The sequence below is a fragment of the Melopsittacus undulatus genome, chromosome 9 (genome assembly GCF_012275295.1).
Source record: "Melopsittacus undulatus isolate bMelUnd1 chromosome 9, bMelUnd1.mat.Z, whole genome shotgun sequence".
Classification (NCBI taxonomy): domain Eukaryota; kingdom Metazoa; phylum Chordata; class Aves; order Psittaciformes; family Psittaculidae; genus Melopsittacus; species Melopsittacus undulatus.
The window spans coordinates 19835014-19853074 of NC_047535.1; the positions used below are offsets into that span (position 1 = coordinate 19835014).

Here is an 18061-nt window from a genome sequence, read left to right on the forward strand (position 1 = left end):
AGACAACTAAGTATTGAATTCTAATTCACCACAGCATTTGCAGAAAGAATTAGGAAAACTTTAACAGCTTGTGTTCTGATGTTTCTATATGTTTTCTTGCATCTTGACTCAGCATGTGACAATAAAGGAACCTGCAGTAAAATATGTCAGGTTATAAAAGTGGGGCAGAGACAAGAAGCTAGTAAGAAAAGATCTTTCTCCTGCCTTTTGAGATTTGTATCTGTAACTTAAAGCTCTCAAGCTGAAAGCTTTCAGAGTTGTTTTGTATTGCAAGGCTTTAGAAATATTATGACTTGCTGTTGACTCTAGTGAAGTGGAAAGGTGAAATATTATTTTTAAATGACACCTAAATATAGTTTGTGCAGGGTCACTATAGCAATATATTTAAAAGAAATAGTTTAAAATAGGGCAGGGGTTTGGACAGGCTTTTCTGTTCCTTTCCCCTCCATTTATATCCTTTGTCTTCAAGGGCTGGGTTGCTGAATTAGTGATGAAGTCCTGAAGAACAGTAGATATACGAACTAGTCTCCTAAATGGTAGCCATCTGTTGAAATCCCAAACATTGCAATAATATTCTAAATTACTTAATACTGTGAAAAAATGGAAACCTATAAAGCTGCTAGTTTTCCTTTAACTTTTTTCCTTATGTAATAGAAAAAAAAACCACAAGTCTTTTGCAAATATGACATTATTTCTTTAATACAACAAAATTTAAATATAATAACTTTTAAGCTGAATGAAAAGTCCCTTGATATGGATGGTGTTTTTCAGTAGTTGTGTCTATGTGAATGCTTCAGTAGCAAGTTGTGGGTGAAATAATGCAAGTGACTTTTAAGGAGAAACTGAATTGTGATTGTTAATATCAGAGTACCTACCTTAAAAAAATACCCTACCTTAGGACATAAGATTTCTGTAAGTATGTTCAGGTTTCATTTAATACTTTCATATTCTTTTAGTTCACAGAAATCAGAATCTATATATGACAAATGGCGAACTGTGGAAGCAATAACACCTTCATTCCCCAGTTTTTACGGAGAGTTAACAAGTAAGTATATAGAGGAGTGACAATACTAGTTTTTAAATATTAATATTTTACATGCTTTTTATTGCTAAAATACATCATTCTTCTTCAGTAACAAAAAAGAAAAATATTAAATTCCTTTGCTTTGAGCAGGTCCAGTTTGCAAATATAGAAACTGAATTATCCAGTTCTGTGAATACCACAATAGCATGTAAAAAAAGTTGACTGTTAAGTAATGAGGAATCAAGGATATTTTTTCTGTGATGGCAAAACATTCAGCTGAGTTTCTAAAGATATTTTCTAGCAATCTGAAAAGCAGAAATGCAATAAGACAAACACTGTTTACTTCCCCTTCCCCCATCTCCCTCATCACCATTATGTGCCTGCCCAGTAATATATACAGCCCTTCAAGCAAACTGTTGCCTTAGTAATACAAGAGCTATCTTGACTGTTCAATAATGCCCTTAGACTTTTGGTTTAGGGCAGAATAAAGTAATCTCTTAGCGTTAATATCCCACAGGCAATTGTTCATCAATCTTGGCTTTGAAAGCAAGTAGAAATTTGTTTACAATATGCAACTAGGCAAGAAATGTTGAAATAAAAACCCAAATAGAATGTGGGTATTTGTCAGTGCATATTACCTAATAATCAGTGTTCCTGTTATAGACTAAGTACTGCCTATAGACTGATAACACAAATTATTTGAAGTCAAATCTTGACCCTCTCCTATGTAAATAAACCTTAATATTCTTCTCTAAAGTCGGGTTTTAGTGTACCTTTCCTTCTCTAACTCTTCTATGCACCATAACTGTAGAACTTGTTATGACAGCAGAAGTGCCTGTTGGAAGAAAGAGATGGAACATTAAATCTTGTGACAATAGAAAATAAGTAGATGGAAGGCATGAAAATGGTGTAGAGATGACTAAAATGTTTGCAGACATAAAACCACTTTTACTTAGTGACCTAAAACTTGTGAAGTAATCTAACTCATGCCATATCTCCTAGTTCACACAGTTGCTTGGATTTGCAAATTAAAGTCTTACCTAAGACTTGCAGATCTCTCAGACATTTTAGGAATGACCCATTCTTTCACATTAGGACACACTGGACAGCAGAATGGGCAATCTCAATTCTGCTGATGTTTCTGGACTTTCTGTATCTATTTACATGTGTGCAGTGATGGGAACAAAACAAAATAAAAATAGGAGCGAGCCTAATGCTTTTGGGCATACATGGATGTGAAACTGAAGTACTATAGCAGAGGACAAAACTGTCATTTAGTTGATAGTTTTGTCGTCTGCTATAGTACTTCAGTTTCACGTGCCTGTTTTTATGTATAAAAATAGGAGCCTAATGCTTTTGGGCATACATAGACTGTTTTATTGAGACATATAGACCACACACTAGTATTGGTGCCCACTAGCAGGAAAGAAAACCTGAATCTGTAACTAAACAAAATGTTATTTAATGTATTTTTGCATGGCTGTATTACTGGTTTAAAGGTAAAGAAATGTATTCAAGTAGTTTTAGAATTTACATGGTAAAATCTATAGTTAAGAAGTTCAAATCTGAAAGCATTCTCTGTATCTTAAAAAAAAAATATATATAAAAACACTCTGTGAGATACCAGACCTCTGTTACGGGGGGGGGGGGAAAAACCAAACCAAAACCCCAAATCAGCAACAAAAAAACCAACCCAAACAAAATAAATAAATAAATAAATAACCCACCAACAAAATCCAACCTAATCTGATTTAGGATAGGAAATGTTTAAACACTGTGTTATCTGGAAACTTAGTGCTTATTGCATCCAATGAAAGCATATTCTAAGAAATGATGCTTTTTCAGATCTTTTCAGGTATGTTGCTGAGGTGAGAAAATTCAAATGTGAAATATCTATTTGTGTACTTCTCTGTGTATTGTCAGCTCACAAATTCTATGTTTCAGGTAAAAGTAGATATCATTCCCCAGACTTTGGGAGTGTGTCGTTGCTGAAACTCGTTGGTTGTTGGAGTGACCAATCTGTAAAGGTAAGAAATAGTCTGTGTCTGTTGTTGCAACATAATCCTTAAGTAACATTGGCTGTAATTTAGTATTTGGAATCCGTAAATTACCTGTTCTTTATCTCAATGAGTTGTAACTTACATTACAAGTGCCATTTTATGCTCCAGAAAAATAAAGGCCAAAATAAGGGCAGAGACATATACCAATATATTACTACAGAAGAAACAGAAAATGTCATCTAAAGGGATAATTAATCCCAAGTCCTTACTTATTAGATCAGTCTTCAAGGCTGAGTTAGAGAAGTAAGTTATGGGTTCTCAGGTCACGTGAAGCTCATGCCTATTGTTAGTGAAGAATCTGATGTCTTGAGAGATAAATTACTGTTTCTTGAGAGTTGACAGGTAACTGTGAACTGCTCTGAACAGAGAAACCTGGAGACCATTTTTCATTTTGAAAATATGCATTTAAATAAAGTTTTGTGGTTGCTTGAGTGAGTTAATGTTCAGGAATATGAAACTCAAGACAGCATACTATGACCAGAAGGGATTTTACTCCAGAAAAGGGAAATAACGTCTTACAAGGTTTTTCTTTTTTATGGTGTTACTTTTAAAATTGAATACAGCTCTGCCCTGCACTTCAAGTGCAAAGAATATTTTCTAGAGCTGTGATGTGCAGGGTTACTGCAGCAATAGTCCCCTGCTCTACTAGAAAGACAGTAATTGTTTCTGCAAATATTCACATTCAGTTGAATTCAGCATTTTATCTTGAATTTATCAGTTTTTATTATATTCCCACTGTCTGCACATCTTCCGTATTACTTTAGCATTATTCAGCATTATTCTGCCCTCAAACTATCTCCTTTCCTCTTACAATAAGGTGTGGGGTTTTTAGCTTCTTTGAATCCTTTTAATAAAATTGAATACATGGCCTCTGTTTCAATAGCTGCAGTTGTTCTGTGAAATCCGTATAATCTCTCATTGACCTGGTCAGTCACTGAAACTCTTTATAGGGTAGAGGGGTATAGCCATGAAGCTTCTTTCTGTATCATTGCTCATTATGTGAGATCTATGTATTTAGATTTTCTGATGAATTTAGTGACTGATCAGTTTATACAATGATAATGTATAAACTGATCTATCGTCTCTATCACAGAAGTGTGCAAGAGGATAAAGTGTGAAATAAGCTGCCTTACACTTTGGTCATCTGAAAAGACTTTAAACTGAAATTGTCAAGTACTGCAAATCCTATTCTATCAATGCTTCTCAAATTTCAACCTTATTCAAACCCAACTTTGTAGTTGCAATAAACTTTGTTAACCTGCTTTGTAGTGCAGATTTTGGGTCGTTTACAGCTAAACTGCCACAAGGAGTTTTAACATCCAAAATAATTTTAATGTTGGCAGTAAGTGTGGGCATTCAGCAAACAATGCTTTATATGCAATTTTAGTTTTTGCTGATAGTGTGGTGGCTTTGTAAAAGCTTTCTTTATACAAACACAGATTTATGGTCGATTTACTAATGCTGAGCAGCCTGATTAAGCACTCATGTACATTTACCCAAAACATCACTAGTTACCCTGCTTTTAAAAACTTCTTATATCGTGATCTTTGGTGGATGATACTGACTCTCAGACATGACCCAAAGGACTTGCCATTTATTGATTCCTCATCTCCGTACAGTCCTGTAACAGATTCTGTGCAAAGAAGAAATCTGCAAAACAAAAACTCTGCTGCCAATGATCAATCCAGGGTCTCTTGATCTGAAGCTGAAGGGCTGAGGGACGTCCTTTTCTCTCTTAAATTGTAACGATGCGTATATTTAAAAAATATTATTCTAGAGCTTTTTGCCCAAATGATTTGAAGAGAAAGGTTGTCTTCATGTGAGTGGCTGGTTTTGTTTTTTTTTTCAGATAAAATACAGCTGCTTGTTGCCACACTCCCATCCTGCCCAGAAGTTACTTAAGTGTGTTCATCCTTTCAGAAAGATACAAAAAATTCCTTGCCCTGGAACATTTAATATGAGAAAAGAGTGGTTGCATTTCTGCCCTCAATTGTCCTTACTCTGCATTTAAAATAGCCAGTTACTTACCTGTATCTGTAATAGGTATTTCATTTTATGTATATATTAATATATTATTATTAATAATACCATTATTGCAGCTTTATGGAACCTTTTTTGGCTGAAAGTGTGAACATTGATAACTTTGCACAGTATTGCCTCAGGAAAACTTTTGGTGCCATATTTAGATCTCTGACATCATCATCTGCATGAGGAATGTAGGTGCTTTAGCCTTCCTCTTTCACCAGTGGAAAAATAGAGATTGTGGAGGGCCTGCTGAGGTATTAGGAGTGGATCATCTCAGGACTTTCTAATTTCTTTCTGTTGATTCCTGCAGTGCACCTGTGTGTTTTTCAGTTACTTAATTTCCATTAGCATCTAAAATAAGGTGGGATGAATCTCACGTATATTACAGTGGCCTTCATGAGAAGTGGTTTATTCTTTGAGTGTAAAGGCCATTGCTGAGAGGAGTTCTGGTAAGCTTGTACCTTCTTCGCTGATGCCTGTTTACGATAATATGTTAACAATCTCTGAATGCATTTGTTTTTACAGCATTTGTGTCTACCTGAAGCCAACTGACTATCGTATAAGTGTCTAGACAACTCTCCTGACAGTTACTATCCAGAAATAGAGGAAAGCAGACTGGATAATACAAGTCTGATATTTTGATCTATATTTTTTTTGCTCCCCAGTGTGACTTTCTTATGGAGGCATGTGGGAGGCAGTTTCTGCAGGCTCAGACCTGTATAGGTTATGGCCTGAGTAATAGCCAGGAGTGATGTCTATTGACTTTTCTCCTTAGTCCCACTCATTACAAAGAGTAGTAGTAATTGATAAAGTGCAGAAAGGAAAGCCACTATAACTTACTATAGATGTAAGGGTACAGTTTGCCTCAACTTTTGTTCACTTGTCCTCTTGAATTGTTTTCTAGCATTGCTGCTGAGGAATCAATTACCTTTCACTTCTTGTAGCTGTTTTTACAGATGGATACATGCTATTTATACTTTCTCAATCATAGAAGAAACATAGGTTATCATATTTAACAATCCCCACTAAAAAGCAGCTAGTATCTATAACAGTAGTTATAATAATGGGGAAAAATTTACCCATCTTTTTGGTTACTAATATGTGTTATGTATATGTAATCCAGAAGGATGATAAAGATATAGTGGAAACTATCCAAGAAGGTCATGTTTCTTACGTAGATTTGTTGTGTTAGAAACAGGAATGGCTTCTGGAGATTTTTAAACTTGGTGATAACAGTAGATAAGGTATGCAAATTCGTGGGAAAGATGCAGTGAGAGGACAAAACTAAACTTGTGAAACCACACTGAGCACTGTGTAAATGCAGATTCAATGTGGTAACAGACAAGTAGCATGCAGAAACCTTCAGGTGCCTCTACAATATCATGTTGTGCCATTTGCAACGGCTTTTTATTTTGTCTTAAGATGACAAATGCTGCCTGGCTGGCTTACACAGCCCTGGCTTAGGTAATGATTATCTGATCCAGATGAATGGCAGGTTCTTAACAGATCAAAACACCATGCAAAACACATAATGTGTGCAATTCTTTCATGTACCTCTGTAAGAAATTTCTTTGTCAAAACTTTTCCCAGGACAGTGAAAACATGTCAGTGTTTCCTTCTCTTTCGTAATTATTGTAGAGGTATTGTGAAAGTCTGCTGTAAAGTCAGGATCTGTAATCTCCAAAGCTCAGGGATGTATGGATTTGTGGAATTGGAAACTGCTTTTGGTTTCCCCTGTAAAATAAAATGCTATTATAAGAAGATGAAGGTTTGTGCTACATTAAAACACATAGGACTGGGTTACTTGCTATGAGCTTTTACGCTGTGGACCTGACTATGGTATATTTGTCTACAATAAAGGATTTTGTCACAAAGGACACCTACAGCCTGTATTCTGCTTAATAATTTGAATTTACAAGGGCAGCTAGAAACATGATTGAGGACAGCCAACGAATTCACTGTTCTTGATTAGTGAGATGAAACAGTCTTTCTGCCAGGAAGTTTGTGGGAGCCTACGTGTCAATTTCCCTTCATATTAAACTTTAAATAACTTTAATAGATTGTTTATAAGTATCATTCAAACACAAAATGTTTATAAAGTTATTTAACTTAAAATTTTCATATCCAGTTTAAACTAATGTTTAAGTTGAGGTGGAGTACACTGTCCTGGAAACTTCTGTCTTTCTGTCTGTCAGGAAGTTTGTTGTTCTTGCAAATGAATACCTTTGGGGGGGTTGGGGATGTGGAACTGTATTTCCTTTCTGAAGGAAATGCCAAATGAAGGGAACTGCATGTTGCCATTCTGTGCCATGCTGAAATTTAGACTGAGTCAGGATTGTGGAAGTTTGGATCCATTATATAAGGTCTTCATATGCTTTGTAAGTGTCCTAGGGTTTCTCAGTTCTCTTGGGGCTCCTGTGCTGAAGTAAAGTAATAATTCTTTCATACAGTCTCCACACTTTCATACAGCCTTTCCACCCACATGTGACACATTAGCTATTGCAAGTGTTGTTTATAGGCTGTTTATAGTTCCAGCAGATACTGCTTTTGGATAAGAGTTTGATGAGTGGTGTTTCCTTTTGCATCAGGCAAAAAATACAGTATTACCACATCCAAGTTAGAGGAATAGAAGATTACCACTTTATTTATAATCACAAAACATTATTGAAACTTTTTAGAGAGAGACTAGCCACCAAACTCTTTAAAAAGGCAAAAATGCAAAGTCCTTATTCAGTCTATGAAACATTTTTGTACACTCAGGAGAAAAAAAAGATATTTTAGTTCTCACCATGTGCATATTGTCGTGACCCCTGGAAATGAAGGAGACCATAGACAACTGATTCTAGTTTTGAGATTAAAGAAAATGAATTTTTGGTTAGTGGGAAGCAGTCATGATTGACAGCTTCCACCATTTATTGCTATCCAGTTAATGTTTATTTCTCAATATGAATGTAGGGACACATAATTATCAGTGTCTGAAAGATATTAAATGTTGACTTTCTAATGACATTCAATGGAAGAGTCTTAAAATTTTGTAGTGGTTATTTAAAATTGCCAAATTATCAGATAAATAACTGAAATACTGATGTCATCCAATATAATTTGCATTTATGACAGATTATTGAGGCAATGCAAGCAGTGCTCCTGGCAGAAGTTCAAAGGACTATGAATACCTTAAGAAAAACAGCAATCTGCAGAGAGTCATTTGCCATAGTAGAGAATGGAAATGGTAAGTGGCAGACATTGCCAGAGACTGAGTAGAGTGATTTACAATATATTAAAAATGTTTCTTAGCCGTGTAGGTGGAAGATTTAGTGGTGTATTCTTTTAGAAGAACTTTCTGTACTACACAGAACAAGTTAAGAGTGAGTTCATAATATGTTACTTCTGTGTAAAACAAGCCAAATAGCCTATTTCTGACCTTATCAGGCTATGAGTTTTCTCATTTGATTGTCAACAAGTTAAAAGATTTCATGCTCTCTCATCACCTCTGAACATTAAACAAGAGAGGGTGAAGTTTTTTTGATTGTATGATAGTTTTGGTCCTGTAAATACATTTGCAAATAAAGGAAGCAACCTGTTTGAAATAGAATCAGTAAATCGTATTGAAAATAAGTTTTACAAATTTCTAAACCAACTGGAAAAACATTAAAAACTAATTGCTTAATTTTTATAACTTCATAGTGTAATACAGAATATTTTATTTTTCTTTAAGAAATAACCTCCCTGCAAGGAGATATCAAATGCATTTTACAATTAAATAATTTCATTTTACAAGAAGCTTACTCTTTGCGACTTTGTAGTGATGCTAGTATTTGCTGTGAAAAAAAGATCGAACTTGAATTTGTCATGAAGTTATAGTCTTTATTTTTAGCCCATTACCTGAGTCTTAAAATTGTGACCAAAATTTTAGATCCAATCTTATTTGTGAGCCTTCTCTTGGGGAACTGATTTATAATCTCACTGAGTGTGTCTGTCATAAAAATTTGTTACCGACCTGCTTGTTCCGGAATACTAAAAAAGATCAGTGATACTTGCTTCAGGCCATGAAACAAGAGAGTATCTCTATAATTTGGACTGTTGGAATATAGCAAAACTGAATAATTGTCATGTCTGAGTTTGTACTTTTCTTACACTGAATTTGCTTTGAATCCTGTTCTTTTTATGTGGTTTTGGGCAAGAAGCATTAGAAGTAAAACATTCCCAGCTGGCTTTGTTTTCAGATTTTCTGAATTTTCAGGGTGTATTTCAGTGTGGTGTTTTGATATGGCTTACAACAGAAATAAGACTGACTGGAAGTTGCAAATGCAGATATCTGCAAACTCCGGATACATTTAGGTATTTGGGTTTGTTTCAAAACCTTCTATATTAGGTTAAAAAAAAAATAGAAAGAAAAAAACACCCTAAAAAAAATCTCAAACAAACAAACAAACAAACCCAAAACCATTTTTGTGGTGTAAAGGGTGCTGGAATGATTACAAGAATCTAGTAGTCATTTGTTTAATTTTACATATTAAGGATCACAGAAGTTAGGAATTCAGAGGAATTACTTCATCTTTCCACTGAAAGGGGGGCTTGGTTGGTTATATAAGTAGTAAAAGATTTTTTATTGTCATTTTGTTCTTAACCCTGTTATTTGAAGGTTATTCAACAAACAACTAGAAAATTGCTTTGCTAGAATAAGCACAGTGTTCATATATATTTATACTGGCTATGACTTTTTTCATACCCATGATCTGAACTACATAAATATAACCTCTAAAACAGTGGATTTTTGACATTATATTGTTCAGCAACTTAATGTATTCTGGAATAGATGTAAAACATACGGGAGGACTGGGAAAGAGATGTTACACTGAATATTTAATACCATATTAACTTTCTTTTTCCATTTGTGTTTTACATGGTTGCATCATTTATTACTGCAAATAGCACAAATATTTTTGGTGTAGTTTGCATGGTTTTCTAAAATGCACTACAAAACTTTATTCAGAATTGAACAACTTTTTGCTGGTTTTTAATATGTTAGAGTAAAGCCACAAGTAGCATACAGTGATATTCAGAAATTATTAAAAACCTGTCCAAAAGTTCATGACCAGTGTAATTACTAAGACAAGTAATTATGTCTAGTCTTAGTCGTTCACCTGATAGGTATATTATCTTATTAAATACTCTGTATGTACGGGTTGTACAGTACATATCCTCTTGTGCAATGTCAAGGTAAAGGTCAAATATTGTTTCAGGTTTTTAAGTCGTAATTCAAGACTGGGATCATGCACCGTGACCCAAAGTAAAGGTATCTGAATCTTGGCTGCCATCATCAGTGTATTGCATTTTTATTTAATTGCAATTAATAGATTTAATATGGAGATGTTTAAACCTGGTTTAACTCAACAGATTTCCACTGAAGTCTGGAGAAGTTTTCTACAAAAAAGACAAACAGAACTTTCAGGATTTGACCTTCAGTTTTTATTATTTTTAAAGTTTATAAGATATTATATAGTTATTTTTTTCTGAAAGCTCCTAACTCTTTAGGGAGCTCCTGCATCCTTACTTCATGGTTGATAGTATTTAGACATCATCTAAAATGTAATGTAAAACATGCAAGAGAAAGGGTTAACTGTGTTCTCTCCTAGTACATTCTTTCAATGTTGCTAAAAGGAAATATAAATGCAAACAGTTGCAATTTCTTTATGTTAATGTCAGAGATAATAATTTTGGACCTTTTCCAAACATATTGATAGCAATCTTACCATTGATTTCTGCAAGCTTTGCTTCAGTTCCTCAAAGAAGCTGAGGTTTTCCTGTATTTTTTTTGACATTCATCATCATTCTGAAAAAGTACATTGCACTTTATCACTTCTTGCCTCCTTCCTGAACACTGATAATCTCTGGTTAATGGTACCATTTAACAGGTTGTCAGCATGGTATTGTTTTCCACTGCCATGTGAGTCAGAGGTAGTGATTTTACAGTCTTAATCTATCCGCTTTTACGTGCATAAACTAAATTTACTGGCATTCTTCATTCATTTTTCATTTGTAGTATTTAGTCTTGTGTTATACATATGTAGTCTGTACCTAGCCATGTGCAGAACTTCTATGATTGGATGAAAAATGGTGGCAATACCACTGTTATTCAATAGCCCAGTGATTGGATACAAACAAATTGGATAGTCCCTCCTGTAGTTGATTTGAGCTTGTATCTTCAACAATAACTCATTGCTTATGTTTAAGGCATTCTGCATTGCCGTCTACAGAAATTGTTTCACTTTTAATGTGAATCTCAAAAAAATTGCAAGGGTGAGAGTTAGAAATTAAATTCCTTTATACCCATGTGTGTTGTCTATAAGACTGTGATTTCATTTTAGCTACCACACTGAAGCATCCTTGAATGCCTATTTCTTCTAATGCATAGGGAGCAAAACATTCTTATCTGAAGTACCTTTGTAGTACACATGTTCTGGAATTGAGTGCCTTGATTTTGGTTTTTTTGTGTGGTGCTAAGAACTGGATTTATTTGCCTTTCAAGACAGCTGAGGATAAATGTTTAAGATGTTAATGCTTAGATATTAAATTGGGAGACTGATATATGTGATGCTGCAGCAATGCCAAACTGAAAAAATGAAAGGAAAACAGAAAGTACAGGCTTTATTCCTAAATACAGAATGTTAACTGTCTCTTGTATTTGTGAAAAATGTAAATATAAAAAATCACACCACCAAGACTAGCTTGCATTAAATTCTGGTTTGTGCTTAAAAATTCCCAGTTTAAGCAACTGCTAATGATTCAAGCTTTGAAGTATATTTGAAAGCTATTAGCTATAACCTCATCTTTTGTATGTGGTTTTGGAGCTCTTTAAACTATTCAATTAAATAAATTAGTTCTTGCTTGAAAGAAGCTTCTCCTGATAAATACCAGAGTGAAATTAATGGTGGCAATTGAATTCCATAGGTTAGTGTAAAAAATTGTCAAAGACTTATCTAGAATATAATAATATGTTTTGTTAAAATGAGGAATCCATTCAGTAATGGTAAATCAATGAAAGGCAGGATATAACAGCTTCTGTTCACTGGAGTAGTGTAGTGACCTGCAGCAGAGGGTTTCAAATACTTCTATTGTCTGGGTTTCAGAAATCTGTCCAATTGCAGACAACTTTATGTCAGCTCTTAGGAAGTCATTCTTTGACTGTGTCTTTCTGTATAGCAAATGAATCTTCTTGCCTGTCTGCAAAGTATTAAGGTTTTGTTAAGGAACTGCAGATAAGGAGAAGGGTTGTTCTGTCTCTGGTATTCTCCTTCATATTGCCATTTTGTTACAAGCTACTGCCTTTTCATATTAGTTCAAATATACATTCTGTCTCTATATTTAAACAAAGACCCAAAAGACAGCCCTGACTGAGCTCTAGTCTGTTTGGACCATTGATAGCACAAAGATTACACAAGATTGCAGTGCCAGCTTGTACTTGGTTGCCTGATTGTCGGAGAAGTAACTTTTAGGGACATAAAATGCATTGATATTCCTTGTTACTGTAGCCACATTAATGTAACTTGTACTGTTTCAATTCTGGTGAAATACTACAAGCCCAGAAAACTTGAACAACATCTGATGAATCAATTTCAGGCTTAACATTGTATGTACAGAGAAGCGCACATCTGTTCTCATATTCTTGCATTTCCCATTACTGTGTTAGTTTCAAGGCTTTTTTGGTACTTGTTATTTGATAATGTATTCAGTCTTTGAAACTGCTTGCCTTGCTGTGCTGGGTTCCGTATCCAACATGAAACAAGTAATCAAGCAAAATACAGAAAAAGGTGTCCAGATGACTAAAAAGAAGAAACAACAAGAAAAGGCCAAAGAGGAGAAGGAGAATGGGATAGAAAGAAAAAGCTAGGAAAAGGGTGAAGAAAAAATTATAGTAAAAGCTTGGCAATGTGAACGTGTACATAAGGTTAGCTGTTCTCTAAAGGAAATCACAAGCAGGGAGCTATTTGCTGACTAAAAAACTCAGGAACAGCATTTGATCCCATTTCTGGTTGATAAGGGTTCTTGAGATTAGTAGGAACTAGGAAATGAGTGAAGTTGGACAGTGTGCATGACTTTTTTTGTTTGAAATTGAGAAAAAAGATCATTATGCTCCTTTTTTAGCACATTAAAATCCTGTGAAAGAATAGGACAATCCAGTTGTCTGAAAGAAAACCAGAGACAATAAGAAACATCTTTCATTAAGACAGATATCCTAAAGGAAAGCAAGTGAAGGATTTTTCTTACTTTTTATAACCTATTTGTGAAACTCACAAATTTTACTGATTTTTTTTTTTTTTTTATATGCAGAACTCTGGAGTAGCCTAAGATAATTTACTGTATGCAGGCTGTTCTAAAGATTTTATTGCTTTAGAGGAACCAATAATACTTCCTGCTGCTTTATCAGACTAGCACAATTTTTCAAGGGTATTGAGATTAAGTATCTTCAGTTTGGCGTATGAAGACCTAGAGTATGTCTCCAGGGCTTATGTTTGCACTGGCCAAAAAGTGCGTGCAACAGGACTAGTAGACTGTACTTAGTAGTGATGAAATTACACTTGCATGAGCCCACCCTAAATTCTTTTCAAGAACATTTCTGCATTATATCAAAACTGTTTACAGAATGTAATGAGAGCTGATCTGGTTAGGTCAAAGTAGAGTCCTGTTCATGTAAACTGAAATCTGAATCAGGCCGCCATGGTCGTGAGGTAAGCAAAACTTTTGGGAAGTAGTGTTTAGAATGAAACTGTTCTAAACTGTCCCTTTTCTTACATAGTCTCTGTGCTTTGAAGTATGTCCAGACTTTGGTTTTAGAGCAACATATGAACAAACCACTACAATCTTACTTTTTTGCAGTTGTTACTTTTCATCTGGCTTCAGATCTCTTCCTGTCTGGCATCTCTTGCATTTTTCCAGTTTAAACCTCTTCCACTGCATGTTACATCTTCCAAATGATTTACTTCAGGTTGATCTAAAAGAATTGTCTGGCAGGCCAATTTTGTGTGTGTGTGCATATTAGCAATAAGCAGTGTAAGAAATAATTGTGTAATCAACATTGCATCACTATTAATGAGAATTAGATTCATCTGTAACCTCATTTTAGTCTGTGAAACAGCAAACCAATTAATCTAGCATCTGTTTGATGAATGGACTTTGAGTGTAAACTGGTGACAGCAGTAACTTTCCTCTGCACTGAATATGCATTAAAAATGAGTGTATTGTATCCTAGTTTCACATTACAAATATTTCCAGTAAAAGAATACAAATCAATGTTGTATTTTACCATCTAACCTGCAGCTTAACTATACCACTGTATCATGTCCTACATATCCAATTAAAACTGTATTCTGATCCAGTAGTCTTTAATATTAGTGGTCAAGTACTAAAGGAAGTAAGCTTAAAGACTCATTCTAGAACTACAGTTTATTTCATTCCATACGCCATATATTTTACCAGTGAACTCCTTAATGTAGCAGAAATCAGATTTGGTGTGTATTTTTACACAAAATCAAATTGTATAGGCGCCATCTCAGACTCCTCTAAAACATTAGGAAGGATAGGTCAAGGAGGTAGTAAGGATGACATGTATTCTAAATTCAAATGCATAAGATACTTTGGACAATTTGGTTTTCCGTGTGCTTTCTTCAGTGTTTACTGAATGGGAAGAATCTCTAATCTATCTCCCATTTAGACCTTTTAAAGTAAACACTCTATTTTGGGGTTGCTAATACAGAAATAAAATTGTCATTGGTTCATTTTAGTCTCTATTATTTAGAAGTTCATTTGGTACAAGCATATCATAACAGAACTCTGTCAAATATTTGAAAGCTGGTTCTGACTTGCAGCTTCAAAATAAGAAGTGATTGAACTGCAAGTACTCCAAAAGTGATATCCCCATCTTTTTCTGGGGGGCAGGTCTAGTTTCCTCTGTCTTTTACTGTTTGTTGGGTTTTTTTTAAGAGCCACTCTGTCACATTTTGCTTCCTTATTCTGAATGTCTCCTTGCCTATATTGCTGTTTTCAGTCAAACACAGTGTTCAGACTTGCTAATAGCATATAATTTGTAATCCTTATGGGTTAGTTGAAACCAACCCTCCTTGGTTCCTCTTATCACTTGGAGAAGGAAGTTATCATCAATGCATTCGTGGAACCTTCTGGATTGCTTGTGCCCTGGTGTGTTGTCCCATGATTAGGTATTGGGGCTGGTGAAGTCCCCCATGAGGACCAGGGCTTGTGAAGGTGAGGCTACACTTGTCTCTATAGAGGGCCTCATTTACTTGGTTTCCTGATCAGGTGGCCTGCGGGAGACCCGCATTATAATGTTCCCTATCCCCAATTATCTGGCAGTAACACAAGTTCAATGCTTCAATATTATTTGTTAAAAAAAATCCCAGCAGAGAGAAATTACTTCAAACTGTACTGCGAGCAGAGTTTTCTGTAAGTTGGGATTTTTCCATAATGTTTTGTGAAAATCACACTGAAAGGTAGAATTACTTTATACAAGTATTTATTATTAGTATAGAATCTCAGTCTAGTTAACACTCAGCAGAGCAACTCAACCAAACAGTGCAGAAGAGCATTTAATAAGAGAGCAAGACATCTGTCTCATCAAAAAAAAAAAAAAAAAAAAAGAAATGGAAATAACTCAGGAAGCCTTTCTGGCCTATGAATCTTATTAAAAAAATGTTGAACCAGTTGGAGGTACAGAAATAGCCATCACTATGTAGAAAGTTGTCGTGGTTTAAACCAAATCCCCCAACTCCCGGAGAGTTAGGAAGGAAAATCCAAAGAATGTAGCCCCCACAGATTGAGATAAGAATGGTTTAATTGCTAAGGCATAACACAGAATCACTACTGCCATTACCACTACAAATAATAATGATAAAGCCAATAACAAGCAAAAAGAATACAACTCCCCACCAGCCACCGACCCATAACTCACTCCACCCTGCCTGGCCGAGCACCACATGCTCCCTCCTCCATTTTCCTCCAGAGCTCCACCCTTCCAGCTCTCTCTCCCAGTTGCATCCTGGGCATCACGTGCTATGGTATGGAATACCTCATTGGCTAGCCTGGGTCAGGTGTCCTGTCTCTCCTTCCTCCCGGCCTCCCCTCCTCCCTGGCAGAGCACGTGCTCAGAAAAGGCCTTGAACAAAAACACCCTCAAAACATGCTCGCTATCAAGCAACTGTTCCCAGCCCAGATGTCAAAACACAGCACTGCACCAGCTACAAGAAGGAGAAAAATGACTGCCGCGGCTGAACCCATGACAGAAGTGTATCAACAGAACTGTTACATTTCAGGATGGAGAATGTGTTCATCTCTGTATGCACTTCTGTATCTTCACACATTTTTAGAAGTCTTAGTACATCCATTTGTATTTCACATCTCTTCTGTAATCCAGAATCTATTTTGCTTTTTATAGAAAGATGAGATCAGTGTTGTTTCAAAGCAGATAAACATAGTTAATAGAAATAGCATTTCATATTTGGATGGTACATAGAACAGATTAACATAAGATTACTTCCAAATTCAGAAATTTAATACACATGTTGTTTAGTATTTTCTCCTCTTGTCCTTGGTTCATATTTATTGTTTCAGCATATGCTTTAAGGCATAATGTTAATTCTTCAATTGTACTTATGAAAAAATAGCAAAGTTAATGACTACAGAATATTAATGACTACAGAAACCTTTCCAATGTGCATTTTGAATTTGAGAATAAATTTCCTCAGATGTGTCAGCAGAAGATTTTTCTTTTTCTTTCCCTACTCTTGGAAAAATTCAATTTGTATCATGCTTAAGATACCTATCGCAAATTCCCTAAAGACCAGGTGCCTGTGTTGTTCTCATATGATGGATGGTAGTCACATCACCTGCTGCACTACCAGAAGATGCTCAGATAGCCTAGTGAAGAGGGTGAAATAGGGTCCTGAATCCAGGAGGTACTTTCTGTAGAATAATTAATAGCTGCTCTGTGTATTCTTTTCTTCTTTGCCACCCTTTTATAAGGATAGGTTTTGGATGGCTTTTTTCTTTTCTCTTTTTCCTTAAGCTTCATAAGTGAATTTAAAATGAAAAAAAAAACCAAAAAATATATGTGACAGAAGTAAAGCACACCTGATCAGTTTTATGTTCTGGTAATGTTCTGTTGCTAAATTATCTGTTTCTTTTGGGAAGTGGAGTGCTGTCAAGGTTTTGCATCTCCTGAGACTGGAGAGTTTAATGCTGAGAGTGAACATATGTCTTTTTCTTGAGTGAAGGGACAATTAATTTTTTTTTAGTGTTATGTAAGTTAAGCAGGCACTGGTTTTAATTTGTGTTTTTAGGCAAGAGTAGTTTTTTGACATAAATTAGGAAGATCTTTCAAATAGGTATGTCCCAGATAATTTTAGCAGATTAAGGCCATCCTCAATCTACAGGGAAGAATTCATTATTTAATTAGTATATGCTTTTTGGAAAAGGAGCCCCTTTCACTAGTGACCATTATCAATGTCAAGGTTTGATATATGGCATATTATATGAATTACACTGCTGGCAATGGACTATATTAAGGTATAGTAAGAAATGACTATGAGTGTAAACCCATGCTTTTCTGTAATAAAATTTAATGTTTTCGTGCATGATTAGGGATGTTGTAAAATAGGACCTGGTTAAGAACTTACATCAGTTACAAGCATGGTAGAAGTAAAGCAAAAGCATCAGTAGAAAGTCTAATATAACAGACATAGCAAGCAGATCTATCTCACACGTATGGGGACAGCAAAGTATCTCACAAAAAGGAGCAGACTGGACAGGACAGAGAGAACCATTGTTTCCAGTCTTGTGATAATTGTACATAGCAGACATAATTACAAAACCATTTCTCTAAAGTTTCATGGCTTATATGAGAATAATTTCCTTCAGCCTGGAGTAAGCTGGTTTTTGTGAA

General features: G+C 35.2%; 1 protein-coding gene across 1 annotated transcript in view; it reads left to right on the forward strand.

Annotated features, from left to right (window-relative positions):
• Positions 1-18061, forward strand: part of WDR72 (WD repeat domain 72) — a 110277-nt gene that overhangs the window by 61080 nt on the left and 31136 nt on the right. Inside the window, exons 16-18 of the mRNA XM_005145899.3 lie at positions 957-1045; positions 2969-3051; positions 8227-8338. Coding sequence (XP_005145956.1) covers positions 957-1045; positions 2969-3051; positions 8227-8338 — 284 coding nt within the window. The remainder of the gene's footprint in view (positions 1-956; positions 1046-2968; positions 3052-8226; positions 8339-18061) is intronic.